Raw genomic sequence first — 23,938 nt, 5'->3', positions numbered from 1 at the left:
GCTTGCAAAGTATCAAGGGAGCTGGGCAGGAGGACCTTAACAGCCCAAATCCTGTTCCAAATTATTTCTGGCCACTGATTTAACAGTTACATGACAAGTCAGGTTTTTTATTTCTCCTCAAGTCAGTTTCGGCAGGTTATATTTACTTTTTTTTTTTTTTTAAGTAAGTGCTAAGCCCAACATGGCCCTTGAACTCACAACTCTGAGATCAAGAGTCACATGCTCCACTGACTAAGCCAGCCAAGCACCTACATCTTGGTTTTTTTGTTTTTTTTAACTCCTATATTTTTCTTGCACGTTCTCCCTGTCCATCCTGGTTCCTCAATTACTCCACCCGCTGTCCTTTCCTCCTCATCCGCCTTTCTCTCATCCACACTTCCCTGTCCTTAGTCCCCTCTTCTTCCTGGGTGGGACTCTGTGTCCCTGCTCTCACCTGGCTGCTGAGCACGCCCTCGGCCTGGCGCGCATCCCGCAGGAAGCCTTGGAAGCCATGGGCCTGGGCCAGGCGGCCTTGCCGGCTCTCCCACATGCGGCCCAGCTCCTCCCAGCCGGTGCCCAGGGCTTCCAGTCGCTGCCGCAGGAAGAGGCACTGAGGATCAGCCTGGTCACGGGTCACCTCCTCACCCAGGGCCCGGAGCCGGCTGTACTCCCCGCGGGCCCGCTCCACCTCTCCCCGCAGGGCTGCGTGTTGGGCCAGGAGGGCCTCTGCCTCGGGCAGGGTGGCTGGCCCTTCTTCAGAGGCCACAGAGGTCTGCGTGCGACCGAGCCACGCCTGGAAGTCATCTAAGCTGCGCAGGAAGTCCTGCAGCCTCCGCGCCTCACCCAGTGACTCCTCCCGGCGTCGCATGGTGGCCCGCAGGTCTTCCCAGCCAGCTTGGACCTCTCCAAGCCGGGCATGGATGGCAGGGGCTTGGGCGGGGTGGCCAGCGGCCAGGGCACTGGCCTCTCGAGTCAGTTCGCCCACCCGGGCGGCGATGGCCTCCAGGTCCCGCTCGGTGCCGGCCAGCTTCCGCTGCAGCGCCAGCACCCCGGCCAGGTCATTGCCCAGGCCCTGGGTGGACTCGATGACCTTGGTCTTTTCTCTCATCCAGGCCTGGGTCTCTGTGCATTCTAAGTGGTAGTTCTGGATGCTCAGGGCTGACGTCAGAGCTGCCTTCTTGCCATCGGCCAGGGTCCGAAACTGCTGCCACCTGAGGGGGGGGGGGGGTCTGGTGTCTGGAGCTGCTCAGCTTCCCTGCGCTGTCCAGGTATATCTGGAAGCTTCTTCCCTGCCTCTCCTTTGGGATATTCTACCACCTGCTTGTGCTGCGTTAAAGAGGCCGTTCCCGGCTCATCCTCCCTTGACTCCTTGATTACTCCCCGTCCAGGCACAAGCCTTTTTGGACTACCTTCACCCCCTTTCATTCCCTTCCTCATTGCCCACCTCTGCCCCACAACATACTCCAGATGGCCTTCCTTCCTCATTTTTAGCCTCCGTACCATGCCCTCTAGGACTCTCCCTTCTGGCTGCCATCCCTGTCTGCTGCATCCTTTCTTGGTTCCCCTCCCCAGGCCCACCTGTGGTTGAGCTGCTTCTGGGTATTGACAATGCTGTCCTTGCCCGGGGGGTTGGCCTTCAGCAACTGTTCCGCAATGTCGTTCACGGCAGTGATCCTGGCTGCAAGGGCGTTCATCTCGGGCTCCAAGGTCTCGAACCTGAGCGGGTGGAGGAGGGTGCAAGAGGTGGCCATGGGTCGTGGAAGTGGTGATGTACCAGCCCACCTCCCCTAAATGCCCAGGAAAATGCCTCTCTGTCAACGTGCAGCTGATTCTCTGCACATCTTAACCTACGCGGTCTGCAGTATCTGTGGGTCAAGTGGGGAACCCCAAGTACCCCCAGACAAGTAGAAAAACAATAATCTCTAGAGTGCTCAAGAAGATGGTGGAAGTTAAATATCAGGAACAGTTGCAGAAGCCAAAGTAACACCTGGCCCAACACCTCATTCTTTTTTTTTTTTTTAAGATTTCATTTATTTATTTGAGAGAGAGAATGAGAAAAGAGAGAGAGAGCATGAGAAGGGGGAGGGTCAGAGGGAGAAGCAGACTCCCCGCCGAGCAGGGAGCCCGATGCGGGACTCGATCCCGGGACTCCGGGATCATGACCTGAGCCGAAGGCAGTGGCTTAACCGAATGAGCCACCCAGGCGCCCAACAACACCTCATTCTTTATCAGAACCTCCCTATTCCTCCTGGGACTGACCCTTTAGGCACCTACCTGGGTCCCATCCTAATACCAGGGATTAAAAAACGAACTGACAACCAAAAATATTTGTTTGAGTGATAAAGATGTGAAGCATAACTTCTGTGATATTCTCACGGTCTGCAAATGGTTTCTGTAAAGGGCAAATATTTCAGGCTGTGTGGGCCATAAGGTCCCTGTCATCTGCTGTTGTAGTGCAAAAGCAGCCAGGGATGATATGCAAATGAATGAGCCTGGCTCTGTTCCAATAAAGCTTTATTTAAAAAAAAAAAAAAAAAAAGGCAGCAGGCTGGAGTTGGCCCCAGAATTATATAGTATGCTGATCCCTGTCATAGGATATCTTGAAAACTTAAAAAAAGAAATCTTTAAATACATTTTTAAAACCACCAGGAAATTTGACTATAGAATGAGTAATCGATGATATCAAGGAATTGCTAATTTTATTCTATACGATAATTAATGGTATAGTGGTTCTATATGAAAAACGTCCTTTCTAAATCATTTTAAGATGTATTATTCTGTAAATAAAGCTACTTGATAAGGTTAATCAGTGTATCTGTCTAAAGGTCTATAACATCAAAGCCCTAGCTATTTTAAGCCCACACATAATTTACTATATTTGAGAATACTTCTTCCTATTTCTTAGAGGACATATCGTGGGGAGCACAGAAGTGAAATGATAATCTGGGGACTTGCTAATTTTTAAAATGCAAAATAATCAAATAGAGCAAGATCCTGACAATTACTGAATCTGGGTGATGGGAAAATGGAGTTTGTGGTATGTTTTCTCCTTTTGAGTATGTTTGACATTTTTCATGAAAAGCAAAACCCAGACAACTGTTAAGACTCAAAGGGTCGGGGGCGCCTGGGTGGCTCAGTTGGTTGAGCCTCTGCCTTCGGCTCAGGTCATGATCCCGGGGTCCTGGGATCGAGCCCCGCGTCGGGCTCCCTGCTCAGTAGGGAGCCTACTTCTCCCTCTGCCTCTGCTGGTCTCCCTGCTTGTGCTCTCTCTCTCCCTCTCTCAAACAAATAAATAAGATCTTAAAAAAACAAAAAAGACTCAAAGGGTCGTAGCCAGAGCAGGCGGTTTACGGCAGGGCCCACGGCCCACACGTGGGCTGTCCCACTCGCCAGGCCCTCCTGGAGGACGTCCACAGGGGGCCTACCTCTGCTGCACCACCTCCAGGTCCTCCAGGCGCTCAGGCAGGGCCAGCCCATTGAGCCACTGCTCCTTCTCCTCCACCCACAGGCCGCAGGCCCCGGCCTCGCTGAGCATGGTGTAGAGCGCCAGGGCTGCTTCCAGGGCCCGCGCGCGCTCGCCTGCCCGGGCCTGCAGCTCCTCGTAGTGCCGTTCCAGGCTAGGCACCCTGCCCTGCACCTCTGGTGTGCAGCTCAGCGCAGGGGGCAGGGCGGCGGCCTGTTCCCTCAGGGCATCCAGGGCTGGCCGGTGGCTCCGAATCTCCTCCTCCAGGGCCCGATGCTGCCGGGCCAGGGCCTGCGTGGAGAACTCGTCGTGCCCCAGTTCGGGGCTGGACACCAGGCGCAGCGCGTCCACCAGCCAGGCCTCCATGTCGTTTGCGTCGGCCTGGAACTGGTAGAGGCTGGCGGCCTGGGCAAGCCGCTGGGCACGCTCCTCTGCCAGGGCCTCCAGCCGCTCCCACTGGGCCTGCAGCTCGGCCATGCGGGCGGCGGCCTGGCTGGCCCCAGGATGGCCCTCCGCGACTAACTGCCGGCCCTGTTCCAGCGTCAGCTTCAAGGGCCCCCGCCGGCCACTCATCTCGCCCCGCAGGGCCGTGTGTTTGTTGAGCAGGCGGAGGACGCCAGTCAGGTCCCGGCCGGTTTCTGCGGAGGCCAGTAGGTGTTGCTGCTCCCGAACCCAGGCCTCGGCCTCACCCACCTCCCAGAGGAAACGCCACAGGCGCCGGGACTCCTCCAGCCGGGCCCGCCGGGCCGCTGCTAACTCGCACAGCGCCTCGTAGCTCTGCTCCAGGGAGGCCACCCGCTCTGACACCAGCTGGGGGTCGCATGGTTTGTACTCTGAAAAGGCCGGGGCGGAGGGTTGAGAGCTGTCGCCCAGCCATCCCGCTGCCCCCTACCCGTCCCTGGTTATGAATCTCTACACACACTGCCCCTTAGGCCTCCCTCCCTAGCTCCGTCACCTCCCATCCACCCCTCATCCTTCCTGTCCGCAGTTTTCCCAGTCTGGCTGCTCTCCTTCCTGAGCCGCTCCCTGCTCAGCTCCTTCCCCCAGGGTTCACCTTTGCCTGGGTCACAGAAGCGCAGTGCAGAGGCGCTGACGGCCCGCACCCTCTCAGCCTGCACGGCGATGTCCGCTTCCACCAGCTCGTGCAGCTGCAGCAGGTCCTCCACTCCGGCCAGATGCTTGCCCAGGTCGTGAGACTGCAGCCGGCCCTGCCGGGACAGGCGGCGTGCCCGTGCCCATCCGAGGGCTCCCCAGGTCCCTCCCCGCCAGGCCTCTTTCAAGCCCACAGCACGCGAGGGCCAACCTCGCTCCCTTTTCCTGGATCCACTGCACCTCCCAGCCTCCTTGGGTGGCTGCAGGGGTCACACGCAGATGAGCACAGCCGCTCCTGTCTGTCGGCCCCCACTCACACACGCAGTGACGCCCCAGTTCTGTCCTGGCACCCTGGCCATCTTGTACTCAACTCCCCTCCTGTGGAACGACTGACTTTCTTACTAAATCTTGCTCCCGAAATCTCCGTTCTGACTCATCTTCTCAGCCCCAGAATTATCGCCACCCTCCTGTGGTCATGGCTCAGCCCCCAGTACCCCAGCAATTCCAGGGTCTCTCCAGACCCACCCTCATCCCCATCCTTTGCCTAGATCGCTGCACAGCCTCTAACTGGCCCCTCGGCCCCCCTTGAGCTGTCCCCTCCTTCACATTGTGGTCAAAGTGACTTTTGAAAACATGAAGGCAGAACCACGTCTCTCCTTTCCAAAACCTTCTGATGGCGCTCAGAGCTCCGTGTTACTCTGAACAAGACGCATACCCCTGAGCAGGCCAGGCAGGCCCTGTGGGAGCAGGCTGCTCCACCTTACCTCATCCACGGCCCCTCCTGTTCTTGCAGTGCCCCTGGCCCTCCTTCCTATGCTGAACACAGCACGCCTGTGCAGGCCCAGGGCTGTTCCTTCTGCCTGCAACATTCCCTGCTCACAGCCCCTGCGCCGGCTCCTTGTGTTAGTCTGCGTTTCCTCAGAGGCCTGCCAGGACCCCCTCACCCCGTGGCCCTGTTCAGTTTCCTTGTAGGTTCTATGTCTGCCTGCTATTTTGTTTCATGTGGGCCCAGGGGTTTCCTCCTCAGCCTCCTCCCACTAGAACGCGAGACCTGCGAGGGCAGGGCCCTGTTTGCTCCGTGTGCCCGCATCGGGGTCAGGGCCCCGCACCGAGACTTACTCCACCAAGATGCGCCACGGGAATGGACCCCCAGTCGCACTCCCACGGTCCTGCTCCCCCCCCCGCGCCCCCACGTCCCGCTGTTACCTTCATCTCTTCCATCCAGTCCATGAGGTAGAGCAGGTCCTGAAACACCTTCTGCAGCTCCAGGTTGAGGAGGAGCCGCTCCCGCCGGGCGGCCACCATCTGCCGCAGGAAGTCCCAGAGGCGCGCCACGTTGTGCTGCCGCGCCGCGATGCGCTTGATGTCATGGTAGCGCTCAGCCGCCAGCTCGGCGGCCACGGCATCCACGGCCTGCACCCGGCCGCTGTAGGCCACGATGTCCGTCTCGATGGCCTCGTGCTTCCGCACGGCCGCCTCGACGGCCGCCAGCTCCAGCCCAAAGTTGTCCTGCGGCGGAGGGCAGGCGGGGGAGGTGGGGGAGCTCAGGCACCCCAGCTCCGCCCGCTCGCCCCTTCTGCTCTCGGGGGCACTTGCGCCGCAAGATGCCAACTTCACACGGTGGCTCTGTTTCCTCTCTATCCTGTCCCATCCTGTCCCCTTTCTCCTGTTCAAGCGTCTGGCCCTGATCCGGGGGGGACTCTCGGTCGTCTTCTCTGTGCGATGGATTCTCCCATGTTACAGGGCTCGTAACCCACCGCTCTCTCTCCCATTTCTCCTGCCCACCCGCGCAGGCCAAGAGCCCCCCCGCCCTACCTGGGACACGAGGCGCTGGTTCTCGCCAAGCCAGGTCTCCCGCATGGCGGCTTTGCGGTCGAAGCGGGCGGCCAACTGCTCCAGCTTCTCCTGGCGGATGAGCTCGGTGCGCAGGGCCAGCTCGCGCTCGTGCTCCGCTTTCTCCAGCCGCTCCCAAGCCTGCGAGGTGGGGGGACAGGATTGGTGCCAACGGACCAGGGCTCAGGAAGTGAGGGTGGGGAGGGGTCACTGCCACTGGGGGGCACACGATGAGTCCCAGGGAAGCTCAGTCTAGTGGGTCTGCGGAATGCGGTCAGTCAGCCACCTGTGCACGGAAGCATGAGAAACGGACAGCAGGAGTGCCACGGGGCCACACGAAAGCACGTCTGCTTACGGATGAGGACTGGAGCGGGACAGGGTACAATGAAAACCACTGGATTTGTCTGTGGTGGTGGGGCCGTGGGTGAACCCTATTACTTATATTAATCTTACAATGTCATCTGTGAAAAAGAGAAAATAAAAGCAGAGAGTAAATCGGGGGCATGCCGAACAAGATAAGCGACTGGGGTCTGAGTTTATGATGCGCGCTTGCAAGGAGAGACAGAGGGAGGAGGAAGGGGGATGTTCGGGGCGCACGACAGCATGTGTGAGTCACGTCGTCGGTACCACGGAGGGCCGTGGGGCAGTGTGGGCTGGTGTCAAGGATGGGACATCTGTGGGGCGGGGAGGGAGGCTGTGCACCTTGTTGATGTCAGAGATGAGCCGGCCCTCGCGGGGCGTGTAGACCTTCTGATTGTTGGCCCGCAGCTTGCTCTGGATGGTGAAGAGCAGAACTTCCAAGTTCCCCTTCTCAGTGAACCTGAGGCAGGAGGCCGGGTTGGGGTCAGAGTCAAAGGCCACACAGGCACGGGGACTCTACGTTTCAAAAAGAAGTGTCCTGTGGTGCTTTTCTTCTCATGATCTCAGTGCAAAAGCCAGAAAATATGGACAAGCAAAAAGAACATAATTTTAAAACAAATGAAAACCAGAGAGAAATGGCCAGTTACACTTTGGCATGCACCTCAAATCATTCTTGGGATGTGTAGGAGCAGATGTTTTCTGGATTAGTATTAGTTTTGGAGCTGAAACATACTAACTCCGAAAGAGCTCAATAATAGACAAACCGAGGCTGTAGCATGTACTGTACAGAGCTGCGTACTGGCGATCCCACACTTGAAAAAAAGTCCATTTCTAAAACAGGTAAACAGTCAGAACCTTTGCAATGTGCACGGCACCAGCCACACTCCCGTGTTGCTGGTGATGACCTGCCCGTCAGATCCAATCCCCCTGTCCCTAAGCTGGGAGTGGGTTCCGAAACACCCGGCAGTAATCTTATCTGAGCAGATCGCACTGATTCTACCTGCCACAGTAAGCCTCTCCCGAGCATAACTTGTTTTTTTTTTTAATGGATCATCATTTCAAAAATTTATCTTGGGGGCGCCTGGGTGGCTCAGTTGGTTAAGCGACTGCCTTCGGCTCAGGTCATGATCCTGCAGTCCCTGGATCGAGTCCCGCATCAGGCTCCCTGCTCAGCAGGGAGTCTGCTTCTCCCTCTGACCCTCCCCCGTCTCATGTGCTCTCTCTCATTCTCTCTCTCTCAAATAAATAAATAAAATCTTTAAAAAAAAAAAATTTATCTTGGAATTGCTTCTGGCACTTCGAGCTGGGGGAAATGAGCCTTCACTGCATTTATGTCCTGCCAAATTTCCCTCCCAAAAGGCCACCCTGATTTAGGCTTCTTCTCCCATGAGCATGGCTCAGGGCCGGCATGCTGCAGCAGGGGGCGGCCCAGGAGCACCTACTTGGGTGGCTTCTCGACGGTGCGGTAGGAATTGAAGGACTGCAGCTGGTTCTGGACCCCACTCAGGGAGTTGGCCAGCTGCCGGTCATTGAGGGTGACAATTGTTTGCTCAATCCACTGCAGCAGCTCTGAGGCCAGGGACTCATACTTCTCCACCAGGCGCTCGGCCTCCATGGCATGGTCCAATACCTGTGAGACAGCGACAAGGGGGTCCTGCCTACGGGGTCCCTGGCCCAGCCCTGCAGCTCCCCTGTCTCTGCTTTTGGGGAGGAAGACTCCTAGGCAGGACCTCTGTTCCGACCGCCTCGTGCGGGGTGGGGGGGTACCTTGCCAATCCTTTTGCCTTCCACAGCCAGGGCCTTCATCTTGGAGAAGTAGTGGTAGTAAGTAGCCACGTAAGTGATGATTGATTTCTCGTCTGGTTGGTCCACATTCACATCTGAGAGAAAGGACCACTCAGGTCAGGCACTGATGTTTAGAGATTAGAAACCTGCCTCCCAGAAGAACACCTGCAACTTGGATCGCTTACCCCCCCGCCACACCGAGCCCTCTGAAACTGACATCCTTCCAGCTCCTCTCAGGGCAAAATGACAAATAAATCATTTGGACTAAAAGGACATGAAAAAGCAAAGTTTCTTTTTTTTTCCCTCCTAGGAACAAGCAGAGGACAAAATGCAGAAGCCCAAGGAAGCTTTTACCCGGTATTTCCAATGGAGACCAAAATTACTGTCGAGGGCAGGAAAGGCAAGAAAAGAAACAGTATTCCCGTTTGGGGATGGATCTTGTACTTAAGAGGCTGGAAAGATGTCTAAGAAATCAGTGGATTCAGGGGCAGCAAGATGGGAGATACAAACTAAGCTTCCCGAAGCCGGGATGTTCAGAGGGACAGGCTCAGCAAGCCCCAGCAGTTCTCAGGGCCATCTTGGGGCATGGTCATGGCTATTTCTGACCTCAATCCCAAAGTTCAGCTGCGAATCCAAGGAGGTGAGTGTCCTTCAGGCAAATCAGCTTCTACCACAAAGACCAAGGCTGGGACTTGAAATGCCTGGTTCTACGCCCACATTCGGCAGATTCCATCCTACCTACAGGGAAGACTATAGGGCTGGAAGCCCTTGTGACCCCCTCTGAAAGCCCCCAGGCAAGAAGGACCCATTGAAGTCATGTCATAAAGTTACAGGAGACTTCGCTTTATTTAAAATGTTCTTTATCATAACTGTGCCTCTCAAATGCTTTCCCAGGAACCTATGTTTGCCTGACTTCCATCGCTAGGTGGCTGATATGTGTCACTCTGGACTGAGATGGGGCTACGGTGGGATGGCAAACAGGGAGAAAATAACCGAGACCCAAGTCTGCCCAGTGAGCTTAGGATGGAGCGTTTCCAGCAGGGAAGCCCCTTGGCCCTTCTCTGCCTCCCGTTTCTGGCGGCACCAAGACTGCTCTCCCCGAGAAGTGGCTGAGGAAACAGGTCTGGAGTTTGGATCTCTGCTCCACCCGCTGTACAACCTCGGGAAAGTCACTTAACCCTTGGATAGGTCCCCATCTTCTCTTCCATAAACTGAGGACTATTAATAATGGCCTTGATTTCCAGGGGGTGTTGTGAGGCTTGAGTTGAGTGAAGCACATCGAGGGCAGGGCCAGGTCCAAAATAAAAGCCCAGGGGCCCCTGCCAGTCTCACCAGCATTAAGATCAGAACCACAGGAGTCAGTAAGCAAGGCCCGCTGACCGTAAGGCCAGAGTGGGGTGAGATCTCGGGGTCATGCAGCTTAATTTAGAACCCTAGAATTTTATTTATTTATTTAATTTATTTTTTTTTAAGATTTTTATTTATTTATTTGAGAGAGAGAGAATGAGAGAGAGCACATGAGAGGGGGGAGGGCCAGAGGGAGAAGCAGACCCCCCCGCCGAGCAGGGAGCCCGACGCGGGACTCGATCCAGGGACTCCAGGATTATGACCTGAGCCGAAGGCAGTCGCCCAACCAACTGAGCCACCCAGGCGCCCGAGAACCCTAGAATTTTAGAGTGAGAAGGGCCCTTAGAGACCACAGAGACCAATCTTCTCATTTCAGAGACGAGGAAAATGAGCCACAGAGAGGCTAAGCGACCGGCTCTAAGTCACAGAGCTGCTCCATGGTGGGGCTGGCCTAGAACCACATTCGAGGGCTCTTTCTGCCACAGGGCTGCCCCTCTTCCTACAGTTTTTTTTGTGGGGGGGGGGATACAATTTTCACACCATAAAATTCACCCTTTTACAGGAGACTAGTCAGCGGTTTTCGGTACATTCACAAAGTTGTGCAGCCCTCACCACGATCGACTCCAGAACACTTCCATCACCCCCAAAGGAAACTCCGTGCCCATTAGTGTTCACCTCCCCCCAGCCCCCCACCCTCAGCCCCTGGCACCCACTCATCTGCCTCTGTCTCTATCCCACAGCATCTTCTTTACAGCACTCTGCCCCACCTTCGGGATCCAGCAGCTTTGTGAGCCCCAGCTCCTTCTCAGCCAGATTGAACGCATTTTGCAGGTTGTAGTGTGCATTGCACTTCCTCAGCGACTCAAAATCCAGCAGATCCGGCCTGCGAGGGGAGGCAATGTAGAAGGTATCAGGAGCGCATGAGCTCCTAAAGAGGAAAAGTAAAGCCACCCCTGTCTTTATCCCTGTCACCAACTCCATTTTGTCCCGAACCAGGCACCCCAAACCCACACCCACTGCTCCCACCTGCCCTGGGTCCCATCACAGCCCTCTGTGCAGCGTGGTGCCCCCGCATCCTGGCCCTTCTCTGAATGTTCGCCCCCCATCACTGCCGTGGAGCCCGGCCACGGTCCGTCTAGGCGCCTGCACGCCGGGGCCCCGAGCCTGGCCCGCGGCTCCTCACCGGTGTTTGTGCACAATGGCGTTGAAGGCCAGCCCGTCCCTCCAGCTGGTGGTGAAGTTGTGCACGTTCACATTGGGATACCTGTAACCGGAGACCGGGAAGAACGGGGAGTGGGGCCTAGCCCTGGTCTGTGACTCAAGGGTGGATCCCCAGCTTGTGGTTCCGGGAGCCCATCCCTCCTCTACCGCACAGCCTCGGTGCATCCAACCCTCCAAGGCCCCCGGGGAAGCCTCACCCCGCAGTCTTCATCTGGCACCACAGCAGTAGGGCATCCTTGGCCGACTTCTTCTCCTTGTTGTCTTCTGTTTCCACGCTGATGTCTTGGATCTAAGGAAAGAAGGAAGATCCTCACTCCCTGAACAGGGGCTCCTGGAGTTACTGGAGATACTCCGTGAGACACAGCAGGAAACTGCTCGAGACTCCTGTAAGAGGGGTGCCGGGACAGAGCCGGGGGACCTCTCCTCCTGGGCTAGGGACCACAAAACATCGGTTCAAAAGGATTTGAGGCAGAGGACGTGGTCAGAAGTCAGAAGAGTGGAAGCGCCTCAAAGCGAAGGATGCTGGCTCCTCCGGGTGGGGAGCCGCGAGGGGACGGGTGAGCATTGCCTGAGAGCTGGGTTTCCAAGGGGGTGCTGACGGAGCTCTGCTCGGGGCTGAGAGAAGCAGGCCAGGTTACACCCGGGGAGTAAGGGGACAACCGGAAGAGTTGTGATGGCATGAGGACAATGGGCTACTTATGCTCTGAGCATAAGAAGCAGTAGGGGGACTGTCTTAGGGAGGCAAGCAGAGTTTGAGGCAGAGGTGGACCAATGATCAGGCCCCAAGTGCAGTTCTCAAACTCCCAGGGGTGAAGGTCGGTCCAGTTTGTAAAATCTCCAGTCCCTTGTGGACCAAGGTGTGGTCCTACCACATGTGGCCAGTAAACAGACCAGGCCACAGGGAACCTGCCACAGAAGTATGACAACACCCACACTGGTCTCTACCCTGTGTAAGGAGGAGGGTCTCCAGGTCTGCTGCCTGGATGTCACAGCAACCGTAAACTGCTATACAAGGTTCTAGACCCTCTGTGTTTTTATCAGTCATGCTGTGGACCAGCGGTGCCTGTTCACGGTACAGCACCGATGTGTGAAGGACACTCTGCGTGACGCTCTGCCAGGCTACCTGGAACCGAAGGATGATGGTCCAGACCAGCCCAAGGGTCAGACGGTGGTTTCCGTCCACAATGTCATGGGAGCCCATGTTTTCCAAGTGCACTTTCTGCTCCTTCAGGAACTGCAGTGCCTTGTCCACGTTCTCCAGACAGTGGATCCGCATTCGGCCTTTCGTGGGCTTTGGCTGTTGAGGGATAGGAGACAAAATGACATGGGACCATGGGCCTCCTCCTCCTTCCCTTAGCCTTCTCAGGGCCCTGCTCTGCACACCTTCCCCGTGACCCCACTCAGGAACACAGGCACAGCCCTCAAGGCTGGGCCAAAGTTCATAGAGCCAAAGCTGAGGTTCCAGAGGAGGCTTGGGCAGATTAAGATTCCCAAGGGAATTAATTGCACTCAGAGTGGGTGGGAAAAGAAGTGTTTTCAATGGGGCCACTGTTCCTGTCTTCGTGAAGCAATGCTCCTATTTAATCCAGGCAGCAAAGCCTCTCAAAATGAAACCATCCTCTGAGGAGAGGGCAGCCAACTGCTTCCCACTCTGTGCCGTCACTCTCCTAAGGGCAGCTCCCAGCTTGTCCCCCTGACCACTGTTTCTTGGGCTCCCTCCTCCTTCTGTAACCAGAGCTCACCAGTGTCTCTCCGGAGAGCACCTCGAGGAGCCTCAGGAGGTTACGTCCATCCCGGAGGTCACTGTACAGGTCTCCCACCCGGCACGTCACCCGGGCCAGGTGCGAGTTCACCCACTTGGTGAAGGTTTTCTTCTGCACGGCTTCTCGCTCATCTGTGGTGGCAACATGGGGTCATTTCTGTCCTTCAAGTACAGTGCACCTGCTTCTAAACACCAGTTGATGGGATTGGGGGGCTGGGGGGTGCTTGAGAGCCCGGAAGTGAGGTCTGGGAAGGAGGGGGGGGGAAGGAAGATGCCTAAGACAAAAATCCCTAACTTAAAAAGCAGGAATAAAGAAATTGGAATGAGCTCATAAGGTAAAAAAGAAAAAAGAGCAAACAAGCTTTGAGAAGAAAGGATGAAAGAAATTAGAAGCAGTGAGACGTGTGGGGAAGGGTTGGGGTCTGGGATCATGGCTGTCCTTTAACAGTGGAGAGACACTGTTACTTCACCAGAGCCTCACTGTCCTCATCTGTAAAACGGGCATACTACTTGACTTTCTACTTCAACCCGTGACTGTTGATGAAACGAGACAATGTACGTAAGATGCCTGGCACACGTGATGAGTTACTCTTTGGTGAGTTACAGTTATCCAGGCACCATCTAACCTGAAGGAAAGACCAAGAGCTGCTCAGAAGCAGCAGGAGGTGTGGCTGTTCTCTCTGCTGATGGACAGGGCGTGGACTTAAATTAAACCAGCAGCTTTTCCAAGTGGTCATTAGAAGGACACGATATTATAGAGGGTCTAAGCCTCCTGAGTCAGCTTGCTCTCCTGGGATAATTTTTTTTTTTTTTTAAGATTTTATTTATTTATTTGCGAGAGAGACAATGAGAGACAGAGAGCATGAGAGGGAGGAGGGTCAGAGGGAGAAGCAGACTCCCTGCTGAGCAGGGAGCCGGATGTGGGACTCGATCCCGGGACTCCAGGATCATGACCTGAGCCGAAGGCAGTCGCCTAACCAACTGAGCCACCCAGGTGCCCCTCTCCTGGGATAATTTAAAGAAAAGACGGGCTCCTCTACTTCTAGTGTGGGTTCATTCAATTGGTTACAATGGGATCCAGTCCTGAGACATTAGCATTCCAATGCTAAGAAGGAAAACAATCTTGAAAGTTGGGAATAGGGAAAACACTGAGCCCAGAAACACAGTGGGGATAAATCAGGCAGAGTTAGGCACAGATCTCAAAGAAAGAGAAGAAAAGCCTTGCTGGCTGGTCCACAGGAGAGGCTGCTGATGAGCACATGCTTTTTAGGTTCCACGGAAAAATTAAAATTTTAGACGTTATAAATGACAAAGTGAGGGAAGAGGCCCAGGCCATTGGAAGCTGCTCTGGCCGTTCGGATTTCTGCCCGTTTTCCCCAGAGAAGCCCAGTGCAAGGACCCAATCCAAGTGGCTGGGGCCTGAAGAGTCACTTTTGTTTCCTTCTCAGCACCAGCATCTCAGAAACCGAAAAGACTCATCCCTGAATTTCACATTCCTGTGCACCTCACCCATAAAACATAACGACACACCCACGTCTATTCCTGTCTCTCTTACCTCCAACCCCTGTACCTAGGCCAACCTCTGGGTTGTAACAACTGCACCAGCAGACCCCTGCTCTGTGGACCTCCTTTCAGGGTCTCCAGGCCCCCTTGCCTGAGCTGAGGATTGCCCAGAGCATTGGCCTTACTGGATCGGTGAAGACCGCCCTGATGTCAGGCACACTGGGGTGAGGCCATTTTGGCCCACAGGTGGAATAAGAGAGGAAGACAGAATCGGTGGCAGCTAGGAGAAAACGGGGCAAAGCCAAGGACCAGAAATAAAGCATGACTTTACAAGGTGTCCACAACACCCACAGACACATCCCCCCTCCCCAAAACACAGTGGGTCCCAGAAATACACGGAAATACTGGTGCCAGGATGAACACACGCCTGCTCTGCGTCTGAGCCTGTCTGCACCAACTCCCTTCGACACACTCCCTGGTTTCCACACACACACTGCTCCTCACACACGTTTAGACGCCCACTCAGAAACCCAGGGTGACAGGGACAAGCCCTGGGTGGCTCGGCCTCCCGGCTGACGGCCCTCTCTCCTAACAGCTATCCTAGCAGGTGCTTCACCTCCAAACGCTCCGCGCCTCCGTGCCTCCCCGTGTGCTGACACGGGCGCTGCCACCACGCTCACTGTCCCTTCTTCCGGGGGGGCCCAAGCCTTTCCCGTCTCTGTCGGCACCCATGTGTTTCCCGGCCTCTTGTAATGACTCCCTGCGCACACTGTCTCGGAGCACAGACGGCCGAGCACGGACCGTGTCCCCCTCGGCGTGCTTCGCTCCAGCCCCTCCGGCCCGGGGCCCCTCCGTCCCCGGGGCCCCCCTGGTCGGCCGCTCACCTTGAAGCTGTTTGAAGCGGCCTTCCAGCACGCTGGCGTACTGAGCGGGGTTGATGAAGGCAGCTGGCGACAGCAGGAGGTCCCCCGGGCTCTGAGCCCCTTCCACCGCCTCATAGTAAAAGTCGCCCGCGCCGTTGAGACCGGGCCCGTGCGCCCGGCTCACCCCGTTCCCATTCATGCCGCCCGCAGCCTCTCACGCGGCCCGGGGGCCGCCGTCCATGCCCTGCCCGCGCCGGGCGCCACGGGTCCGCCCCCCCGCCGTCCCCGGAGCCCGGGGTCCCGAGCGCCTGCGCTCCCGGCGGGGAGTCGGTTCAGAGGCGGGGAACGTGTCGCGGAGCGGGGGGGAAACGGAGCGCCCGAGCTCGGGGGCCAGTCGGCAGAGCACACCTGGCGGCGGCGAGAGCAGACGGAGGCGGCTCCCGACAAACAGGTCGGACGGTGCCGGGGGAGGGGCGGGAGGCGGAGCGCGGCCGGCGGCGGCTGGCCCGGCCCTGCGGGGCGAGCAGGAACTGCCGATGCCCGGCTGATCGGCCCTCCGGGCCCCCAGCCGCTCAGCGTGGGCCCCCAAAGCCAACTCCTGCTTCCCGAAGGTCTGCGGGTGGGACAAGGATGGCCCCTCTTGGGGTGACTGTGGGAGGTGCCCCCTTCAGGACCTGAGCTTTGATCCCCAGCTCGGAGAGCAGAGAAAGAGAAATCCTTGAGGAGGAGAAACCAGCTCAGTAGGTGCCCGGCACTCTGCTAGGCGCTTGCTTAAGTTCTCTTATCTGTGAATTGGTGTTCCAATCTTCCCCCACTTGTTTGTCACCACCTCCAGTTCCGGCCCCTTTCCTGCCGCTGGGCTCACCAGGCCCTCCTAGGCCCTCCTCAGCCAGGCCATCCCAGGGCCCCAGTGCATCCCACTGCTGCTGCCACATCTGCCAGCTTCTCTTCCCACCTCTCTCTGGGCTTCAGCTCATGTCCCTTACAGCCTACTCTTGCCTCTCTCCTGTCTTCATTCATTATTTATCTGGCACCTACTGGTGCCATGGGCCATGCTAGGTTAAGCCCACACAGACATGCCTCCAGGAGAGCCCAGTCTGGGGGTGGAGAAATGGCAGCTCAAGGTGGCATGTGTCACATGTGCACAAACACGGGGACAGTCCTGAGTGGCATGTGTACAGACATCATGACAGTTCTGGAGGCAGCATGCATCCAAAGCCAGGGTGCCAGGGAAACTTCTCTGCACAGAGGTGACATTGTCCACAACCCACCGTTCTGTGTCCTCTCGTCTATAGAAACACCGATATGAGTATTTCACAGGCCAGCCTGCAGACTCAACCAGAAGGGCAAAGAGAAAATACACGATAAGGGGTTCCCAGAGCTAAGGCCACCACACAAGGGTCCTCGGATGCTGTGCTGCCTAAAAAGAATGAGCTGGAGAGCTTTTTAAAAATCCTGATTTCTGGGGGCGCCTGGGTGGCTCAGTTGGTTGGGCGACTGCCTTCGGCTCAGGTCATGATCCTGGAGTCCCGGGATCGAGTCCCACATCGGGCTCCCTGCTCGGCGGGGGGTCTGCTTCTCCCTCTGACCCTCTTCCCTCTCGTGCTCTCTGTCTCTCATTCTCTCTCTCAAATAAATAAATAAAATCTTAAAAAAAAATCCTGATTTCTGGACCATAGGTCCAAAGATCCTAATTCAGTGTGTCTAGGAGGGGGCTTGGGAATGTGTATTTGTAAAAATGTCCCTGGGTGATCCTGTAAAAAGTGCTGCCCGGTTTGGGAACCACCCCCTCAGTGTCTCCCTTCTTCCGGGAGGCCACCCACTCATGCTGGGGGCACTGCCTACGTTGGGGGCTGGGGGGAGTAGATGCGGCCTCTCCCACTGCGTGGGGCTGGGAGGCCAGTAGGTCGGTGGAAGAGATAAGGGTGGGATGGAGGAGGAGGGAAGCCAGACGGGGTGGGTGGCCTTAGGGTGTGTGGGTGACTCAGCCCCACGCCAGCCGCTGGTGGTGTCAGGTGGCAGCTACACTCTTGTTGCCATGACAACTCCTCCCCGGAACGCAGGGAGGCCCGTCAGACGGGTTTGTTTGTGCTCAGAAGAGCTGAGGGAAGAGCCCAGGCTGTAGGGGAGGGCAGAGGCTGAGGTGGGTTGAGAGCAAACCCGGGAGAACGGGTGGTGCAGAAACCAGCGGCGGGTGGAGGGAACCTGCTTCAGGGAACAGGTAGATGAAATAATGGGAAGAACAGGCGGCAGGTGGAAAGAACAGGTGGGGAGGGAGAGGGGAGGATAATGGACTGGGAGGAAGAACAGGTGTGAGAGGTGACAGAGAAAGCCAAGGAAGACCCAACAGGGGGATGAAAGGTACGGGAGAGATGGGTGGAGAGGGCAGTACTAAATGGAAAAGAGTTAAGGACCATGACTCAGGGACAGAGGGGAACAGAGCTGAGTCCTGTGCTTGGGGGAAGGGAAGCTGGAGAACATTCTGGATTGTATGAAGTTTGTTCTTGGCACTGCAGTTGGGGACCAGGAGCTGGATGGGGTAATCTGGATTAGCTGGCAGCTTAGAAAGAAAGCTGGTCTTCCCACGAAGTTGGAGGACTCTCCCCGACAAACTTCTCTCCCTCCTCAGCATCTCCCCTGGCCCTCCCCTGACCTCACCTGCCAGGGCCTTGATTCGAGACCTCTCAAAGAGGCGGGCTGAGCTGCTGTCATTGTCCCAGTCCGAGTCGGGCAGGTCCCAGCGGTTGTTGATGTCACTGTACTGGCCCTGGATCTCCAAGCTGTCGAAGTCTGTGGGTGACAGGGTGCTGCTCATGGTGGTAGGTGGCCTCCTCCTCCTGCAAGGGGGAACGTGGCTGGTGAGGGGCATCTCAGGACCACTGAGCCCACTACTTACCATGTCCTTCTCTCCTCTTGCCTTAGATCTGCTTCGCTCTCCTGAGGGCCAAAGGCTGTGGTTGGTTTCTCAGTCAACAGAGATCAGCCCCTAGTGGGAGAGGGGAAGCCGTGTGGGGAAGCAGAGGGACAGGAATCCAAGAGATGAACAAGGAGTGAGACAGGAAGGCAGGAATGTCTCAGAGTGTTGTGGCAGAGAGGAAGGGCTCCAGGGAGGGACAGTGGGCAAAGCTGGGGGCTGAAAATGGCGATGGCTAAGAGCATGGCTCGGGAGGGCAGTGCGCAAACCACAGTAACGCAGGAAGCAGATGTGGGACCCCGTGGGCAATAATGAGTATAAACTGGAGTGCTTTCATTTCCTGGTTCCACAAACTGTTCTGAGCTCCCACTCCACACAAGACAACCTCCTATATACCCAGTAGGTGATTTGAGATGAAAAGACCCTAATCCTGCTCTCCAGCTGAGATACATTTATGATACACCAGGAAGCCTGTGATGTACTCTTAGGTGAGTATAGACAAAGTGCCCAGGAGTTCAGAGGAGGACACAGTATGGTTCTCTCCCCCTTTGTTTCCTTTTGTTTGCTACAGGGAATACCTAATAGGTGCTGGATAAATGTCAGCTGTGATATGTGGCCCTGCTATGTACGTGCATCACCTCATCACAACCCCTATGGGGCAAGGGTTCACTGTCATCCCCATTCATAGAGGAGGAAGCCACACCATGAAAGTTAAGTCATGGTTCAAGGTCACGTGGCTAGAAGGAGCAGAGCTGGGTTTTAAAGAGAGGTTCTTTCTGACTTTGGGGAACAAGCTCTTAATCACAGCATTTACATGTTCCTTGAAAATCCTGGAGCCCTTCAGAGCTCCCTGGGAGAGAGCAGCACCCATGGCTCCCTTCTAGGGTCCAGGCTAGGGAAATTAGGACCACATATGCTTGCCAGCACTACTCAGGACTCTACGTTATGCAAACTCTGTCCTTCTCAAAACTAACAGATGAGCTTCAGATGAGCTGCTAGGGATTAAAAAAACCCTCTACTGTCTAATTTCTTGTGTAATTCAGCATTCAACAGCCATTCAAGGGAACGGAGGGTGCTGGGTCTGCAACTTTATTAGAACCCCAATTCTGCATTTCTCGTTTTCCTGGTACCTCTCAAACACAAAAACATTTTAACCCTTAGCACTACTTCCTAGGGTGGAGGCTATGATCTTGGCAGTCTCTGGTTCTGGAAAGGTAGACAAGAGAAACTCGCGTGTGGTTCAGGGAAAGAAGAAGGGATGGGTGGTGAGTTGTGGGTGGGTAGGGAGGTGTATTCCCCTGGGCACACAAAAGCAGAACTTGGCTTCTGTCATTAACTGGTTCCATGAAGCTGAACCTGAACTTGACCCACAGGAAGCCAGGATTGTTTGCACCTCCCCTTTCTCTCAAAGAGAAATCAGGCACAGGGATTTCCCTGGGAGTAGCATTAATGAGGTGTGAGGGAGCTAAGGTCTAAGGTTCCTAGCCTGGGTTTTGCATTCCCTGTAAAAGGAAAGAGAGCTTAATTTCCACTAGCCTGGGACACTTTCTCCTTTAAAATCCATCATTTCTCTTAATCCCCAACAGATTCTTTGTATTTGTTCTGTAAATATTTATATAAAAATAAATTCTAGGGCGGAATTGAGTCACCCTGAGCAAAGAGTGCTGTGGGCAAGGTGTGACCTGAGCTAGAGTCACCTAATACTGGCAGGCACTGAACAGGGAAGCAGCCCAAGCCCCAGGACCGGTACCAATCCTGTTTCTCTCAGCCCTACAGACCCAGGCTTCCTCGCCAGTAGCCATGCCCTCTCGCACTTAGCTCTGGGGTTGACATTTCCAGCACTCACACTCTCTCTACATAGACCTCCCCACAGAAATTCCTACATACGGTACCCTCAAGCCTTCTGTTTCCATAACTCCTTTTCCTTTCATTAGGAGTCGCAGACCTACTAAAGCCAGCCCCCAGGCCTATGGCCAATAGACTGCTTAAAAATAACTGATTTTGGGGGTGCTTGGCTGGCTCAGTCAGAAGAGTGTGTGACTCGTGATCTCGGGGTCATGAGTTCGAGCCCCACGTTGAGTATAGAGATTACTTAAACAAATAAAACTAAAGAAAACAAAAACAAACAAAAAACCCCAACTGATTTTGGATTCCCTTGGGTGGGCCTGCACTTTCCAGTTCTCCACAGACCCCACCATTCCCTTTTGTCTCCTTCCCAGCCATGTCACGTATTTTTGTTAACTGCCGGGGCCCTGAAGACCTCTGAGGTTTTCAAATCCTCCTTTATATCTTAGTACTCCACAAAGAGCAGACACTTAAAGAGGCAGACTGTCTTACTCTGTCTCCCAACCACTGTGTGTCCTTGGGACCCCATAAACGGCACAACACCTAAACATGTATTATTCTGGCTTCCTTTCAGTGATCCAACCTGGTCCTCCCCTACTGGGACCCAGGCCTGGGATCCAGACCTCCCAGTGAGGTCTGGCTGTTAGAGCGTCTCCATGGAATCCTATAATTTGGGGGAGAAAGTATGGAGTTGGAGTCTCCCCTCCTCCCAAATAAAAATGCAGCCACTTAAATGCTCCTTTGGCCAAATCAAATTTTGACACACAAGCTTTGTGTCCAGAGTTCCCAGGGATGCCATCATATAGATAAGGAACCAAGATGGCACTGGTGTCCTTAGATCATGGATCTCTATAGGGCCACATGTTGGGACTCCAAGGAGTTTGTTCCCATGGGCTTGCATGTGAACGGTGCTCTCTGGTGGTGTTCAGTGCCATGGTTCTGAGGGCCCCTGAGTTTTGGTTTACAAGCATTTGGGCTCTGCAGTCCCTGGCCTTTTGGACGATACTCTGTGTTCTCTGTTCCTGCTGCCATCTCTAGATTCCTATAGTTCTCTATGGAGTTTCTTTACATAGATCCTGCTCTGGGTTCCTTCACTGAGTATATCATTCCTCACCTATGATCTGGGTCTCCATACTCACATTTCCTTAGTCTGCCTGTCCAGCAGCCTCATGTCTCTCTGTACGCTGGAGAATCCTCAACCTTATTCTCCCCGTGGATTCCCAAACTCTGGCAACAGCCGCTAATCCAGATTACAGTTTCACTGGCACCTTATTCTTAGCCACTGACCTCGAGGCCAGGCCCAAGTAGCTTACATTTTCACGCTAGAATAAAGCCAACTTCCACCAGCTGCAAGCCTGGGGGTCCTGCTCCATTCTCCACCTGCGTGCTGCTGGATGCAGACTCTGTTCAGCCTTGGCGGGGGGATCCTCAAGGGCAGGTGCCCCACTTCCCCTTTCCTCCTGTTTTAGCTGACATGCAGGCTAGAAATCTTATCCCCCAGCGAGAGCCTGTCTTGTACCCTAATTCCTCCTCTGGCCACATCCTGCTCCTGATTAATTCTTTACCTCCCTCAGAGAGAGTTGACTGTTCCCTCCTCTGCGCTCCCACAGCACTTCCGATAGCGGCTATTATTGCCCCCATCACATTGTATTACATTTAGTTGTTTATGTGTCTCTCTGCTTGCTCCATTGTTAACCCATTGAGGACAAGGGCTGTGTCTTACTCAAGTTTGTCTTTTCCAAGCCCGGTAAAATAGGTATTCAGTAAAGAAATACTGAAGGACTTGACCATAATTCTTTTTTCCTGTTTCTTTTTTTTTGCCAGCAAATTACTGTCTTTCTTAGAGCTGGAGAAAAACGCAAGGAAAGAATAAAAATGGGATTGGAGAAGACACTCTGTTGGAGTACTCTCAGGGTTAAACTCTACAGTTCAGGATCAGGGATTCTCAAATTTGCATGAATTACAATGACCTGGAAGGCTATTAAAACACAGACCACTGGGCCCTGCTCCCCGCACCCCCCCCCCCCCCCCCGCCCCAGGGTTTCTGATTCAGTAGATCTGGGGTGGAGCCCAGAAATTTGCATTTCTAACTTGTTCCCAGAGGATACTAAAGTACTGGTTTGGGGACGACACTTTGAGGGCACTGTTGTCCAAAGATAGAGGAGCGGTAGAATTGGTTAGAGGGGCTATGAGGACTGAAGAGACATGAAGTTTTGGGGTGAGTGTGACCCGAGGTTAGCTTCTGGGTGGGTTCAGCCTCTATCCAATGCTAAACTCAAAATATAACTTCTCTGAGAAACCCCAAGACCCACAAAGAGCCAGAAGCCTCAGGCGATGAGAGAGGAAATGAAGATGGAGTGGACTCTAGATCTAATGAGACAAATAGAGCTGATGCCCTGACACAGGTGAATCACAGATGTGCGGAAGGACAATGATATGGCTGGAGATGCTATGGGGGGGTGGGCGGTAGAGTTGAACAAATGACAGCAGGATGAATAATAGATGAGAAGAAATGGGGACCTTGGCCAAGTAAAAATCTTATTTGACTCAAAGTATAAGTGGGGTGGCAGAGACATAAAAGGAGAAAGGGATCACAAATAACCTCAGGGCTCCTAGGAGGGCAAAAGAAAGATGCACTCAGGGCAATCAGAGACCCTTGTGGAGAAACAAACCCTAAGCCAGTTCCCTCAATGCTGTATTCCTGGTGAAAAGCAGGCACTCTCCTCCGTGGAACTTAAGGACCGGGCTGAAGAGTGGCACTGAATTTTTGTTTGATCTTCTTTGGAATCCTCCACTCAGGGCACAGTTATTCAGACTAATTTTCACTCCCTTGCTATGCCCCTCCCCCAAGCCTGTACCTGCTGGTTTACATCAGTGTCTCCAAGGGACAAATCTAAGATCCATATTAACTTTTCCCTCTCTAAACCTTTCCTCTTCTGAATTGGCCAGGAGGTTGGTCCAGCACCCGACACCAAGACACATATTTGGAACTCACTCTGGCCCTTTCACCTTCAAGGAGAACTGGTTTGTGAATACCCTGCCCATGCCTGCCTGAACCGACCGGCTCCCCAGAGCTAGAATTGTGGTCGCTCCAGGGAGAGGGAGAGGAGAAGGGCGGCTGAGAGGCAACCCACGGCGACAGCATGCAGCAGGTTAGGAAAGGGACAAACCCGCAGCGCAGCCGAGCATGCATGCAACGCCATGGGGTCAATGGGGTAAAGCCGTCCCGCGCCAGAGTGGACAGTAAATGCCCACCGTGGTGCTGGAGTTGGAACACCCCAGCGAGGAGGCCTTGCCCGGTAGTTCTGTGCGGGGCGGACTCTAAGCCATCTGGACGTCCCGGCCACAGAAACACCTTACGCCGCTCCTTCCCCACCGCCCGAAGGGGCTTCATTCTCCCTCTGCCAATGTTCTGGTCACCACAGCCAGCCGTGTCCCCTCTCACACACACTGTGAGAAAGCATAAAGGAGAGCATGGAGCTAGCTACCAAAGAGGCGAGGAGGAGCCCCCTCGGCTCCAGAGGGAAGCTCCCAACAAGCTCCCGAGCGGCAGCCGGCCGCGGCCGCAGCACCTGGATCCGCGCCGGCGGGTCGGCGGAGGAGCCGCGGCGACCGGAACAGCCGGCGCTGTCAGACACGCTCGGAGCACAGCCGACCCGATCCCTCAACGCGTTTGTCAGCCCCAACTCTTGCAAGACTCTTCTCTCCGCTCCGGAAAGGCCCGCGTTCCCCACGCCTCGACCCTCACCCCGGTACCTGGGTGGCCGGCACATGACTCTCCATCCTGTCCCCGGGACCGGCGGGAGCGAGGGCCAGGCGCCGCATCCTCTCTCCCGGGCTCCCCCGGCCGCCCGGCCCTGGCCCCGACCCCGACCCCCGACCCCGACCTCAACCCCGCCGCCCGCACGCGGCCGCACAAAGCGCGCCGCCCCGCCGCCGGGACAAAGCGGGCCCGGGCGCCGGCACCTACC

General features: G+C 55.3%; 1 protein-coding gene across 4 annotated transcripts in view; it reads right to left on the bottom strand.

Moving 5' to 3' along the window:
- Nucleotides 1–23,938, bottom strand: part of SPTBN2 (spectrin beta, non-erythrocytic 2) — a 39,942-nt gene that overhangs the window by 15,095 nt on the left and 909 nt on the right. For 2 of the 4 annotated variants that reach the window (XM_021685571.2, XM_044919677.1), the window contains exons 1-15: nucleotides 15,230–15,633; nucleotides 12,823–12,974; nucleotides 12,204–12,377; nucleotides 11,278–11,369; nucleotides 11,043–11,123; nucleotides 10,627–10,742; nucleotides 8,495–8,607; nucleotides 8,170–8,357; nucleotides 7,070–7,187; nucleotides 6,350–6,508; nucleotides 5,741–6,043; nucleotides 4,497–4,650; nucleotides 3,405–4,275; nucleotides 1,558–1,695; nucleotides 434–1,190 (exon numbers count right to left, since the gene is read on the bottom strand). In XM_021685571.2, coding sequence (XP_021541246.1) covers nucleotides 434–1,190; nucleotides 1,558–1,695; nucleotides 3,405–4,275; nucleotides 4,497–4,650; nucleotides 5,741–6,043; nucleotides 6,350–6,508; nucleotides 7,070–7,187; nucleotides 8,170–8,357; nucleotides 8,495–8,607; nucleotides 10,627–10,742; nucleotides 11,043–11,123; nucleotides 11,278–11,369; nucleotides 12,204–12,377; nucleotides 12,823–12,974; nucleotides 15,230–15,407 — 3,594 coding nt within the window. In that variant the 5' untranslated portion in view covers nucleotides 15,408–15,633. Of the gene's footprint in view, nucleotides 1–433; nucleotides 1,191–1,557; nucleotides 1,696–3,404; nucleotides 4,276–4,496; nucleotides 4,651–5,740; nucleotides 6,044–6,349; nucleotides 6,509–7,069; nucleotides 7,188–8,169; nucleotides 8,358–8,494; nucleotides 8,608–10,626; nucleotides 10,743–11,042; nucleotides 11,124–11,277; nucleotides 11,370–12,203; nucleotides 12,378–12,822; nucleotides 12,975–15,229; nucleotides 15,634–17,866; nucleotides 18,046–23,938 lie in introns of those variants that run through there. The other 2 variants (XM_021685572.2, XM_044919676.1) reach the window with 2 other exon arrangements.

The sequence above is a fragment of the Neomonachus schauinslandi genome, chromosome 11, assembly GCF_002201575.2.
Source record: "Neomonachus schauinslandi chromosome 11, ASM220157v2, whole genome shotgun sequence".
Classification (NCBI taxonomy): domain Eukaryota; kingdom Metazoa; phylum Chordata; class Mammalia; order Carnivora; family Phocidae; genus Neomonachus; species Neomonachus schauinslandi.
Note: the sequence above shows the minus strand (reverse complement) of the source record. Positions and strands in the feature narration are given on the sequence as shown.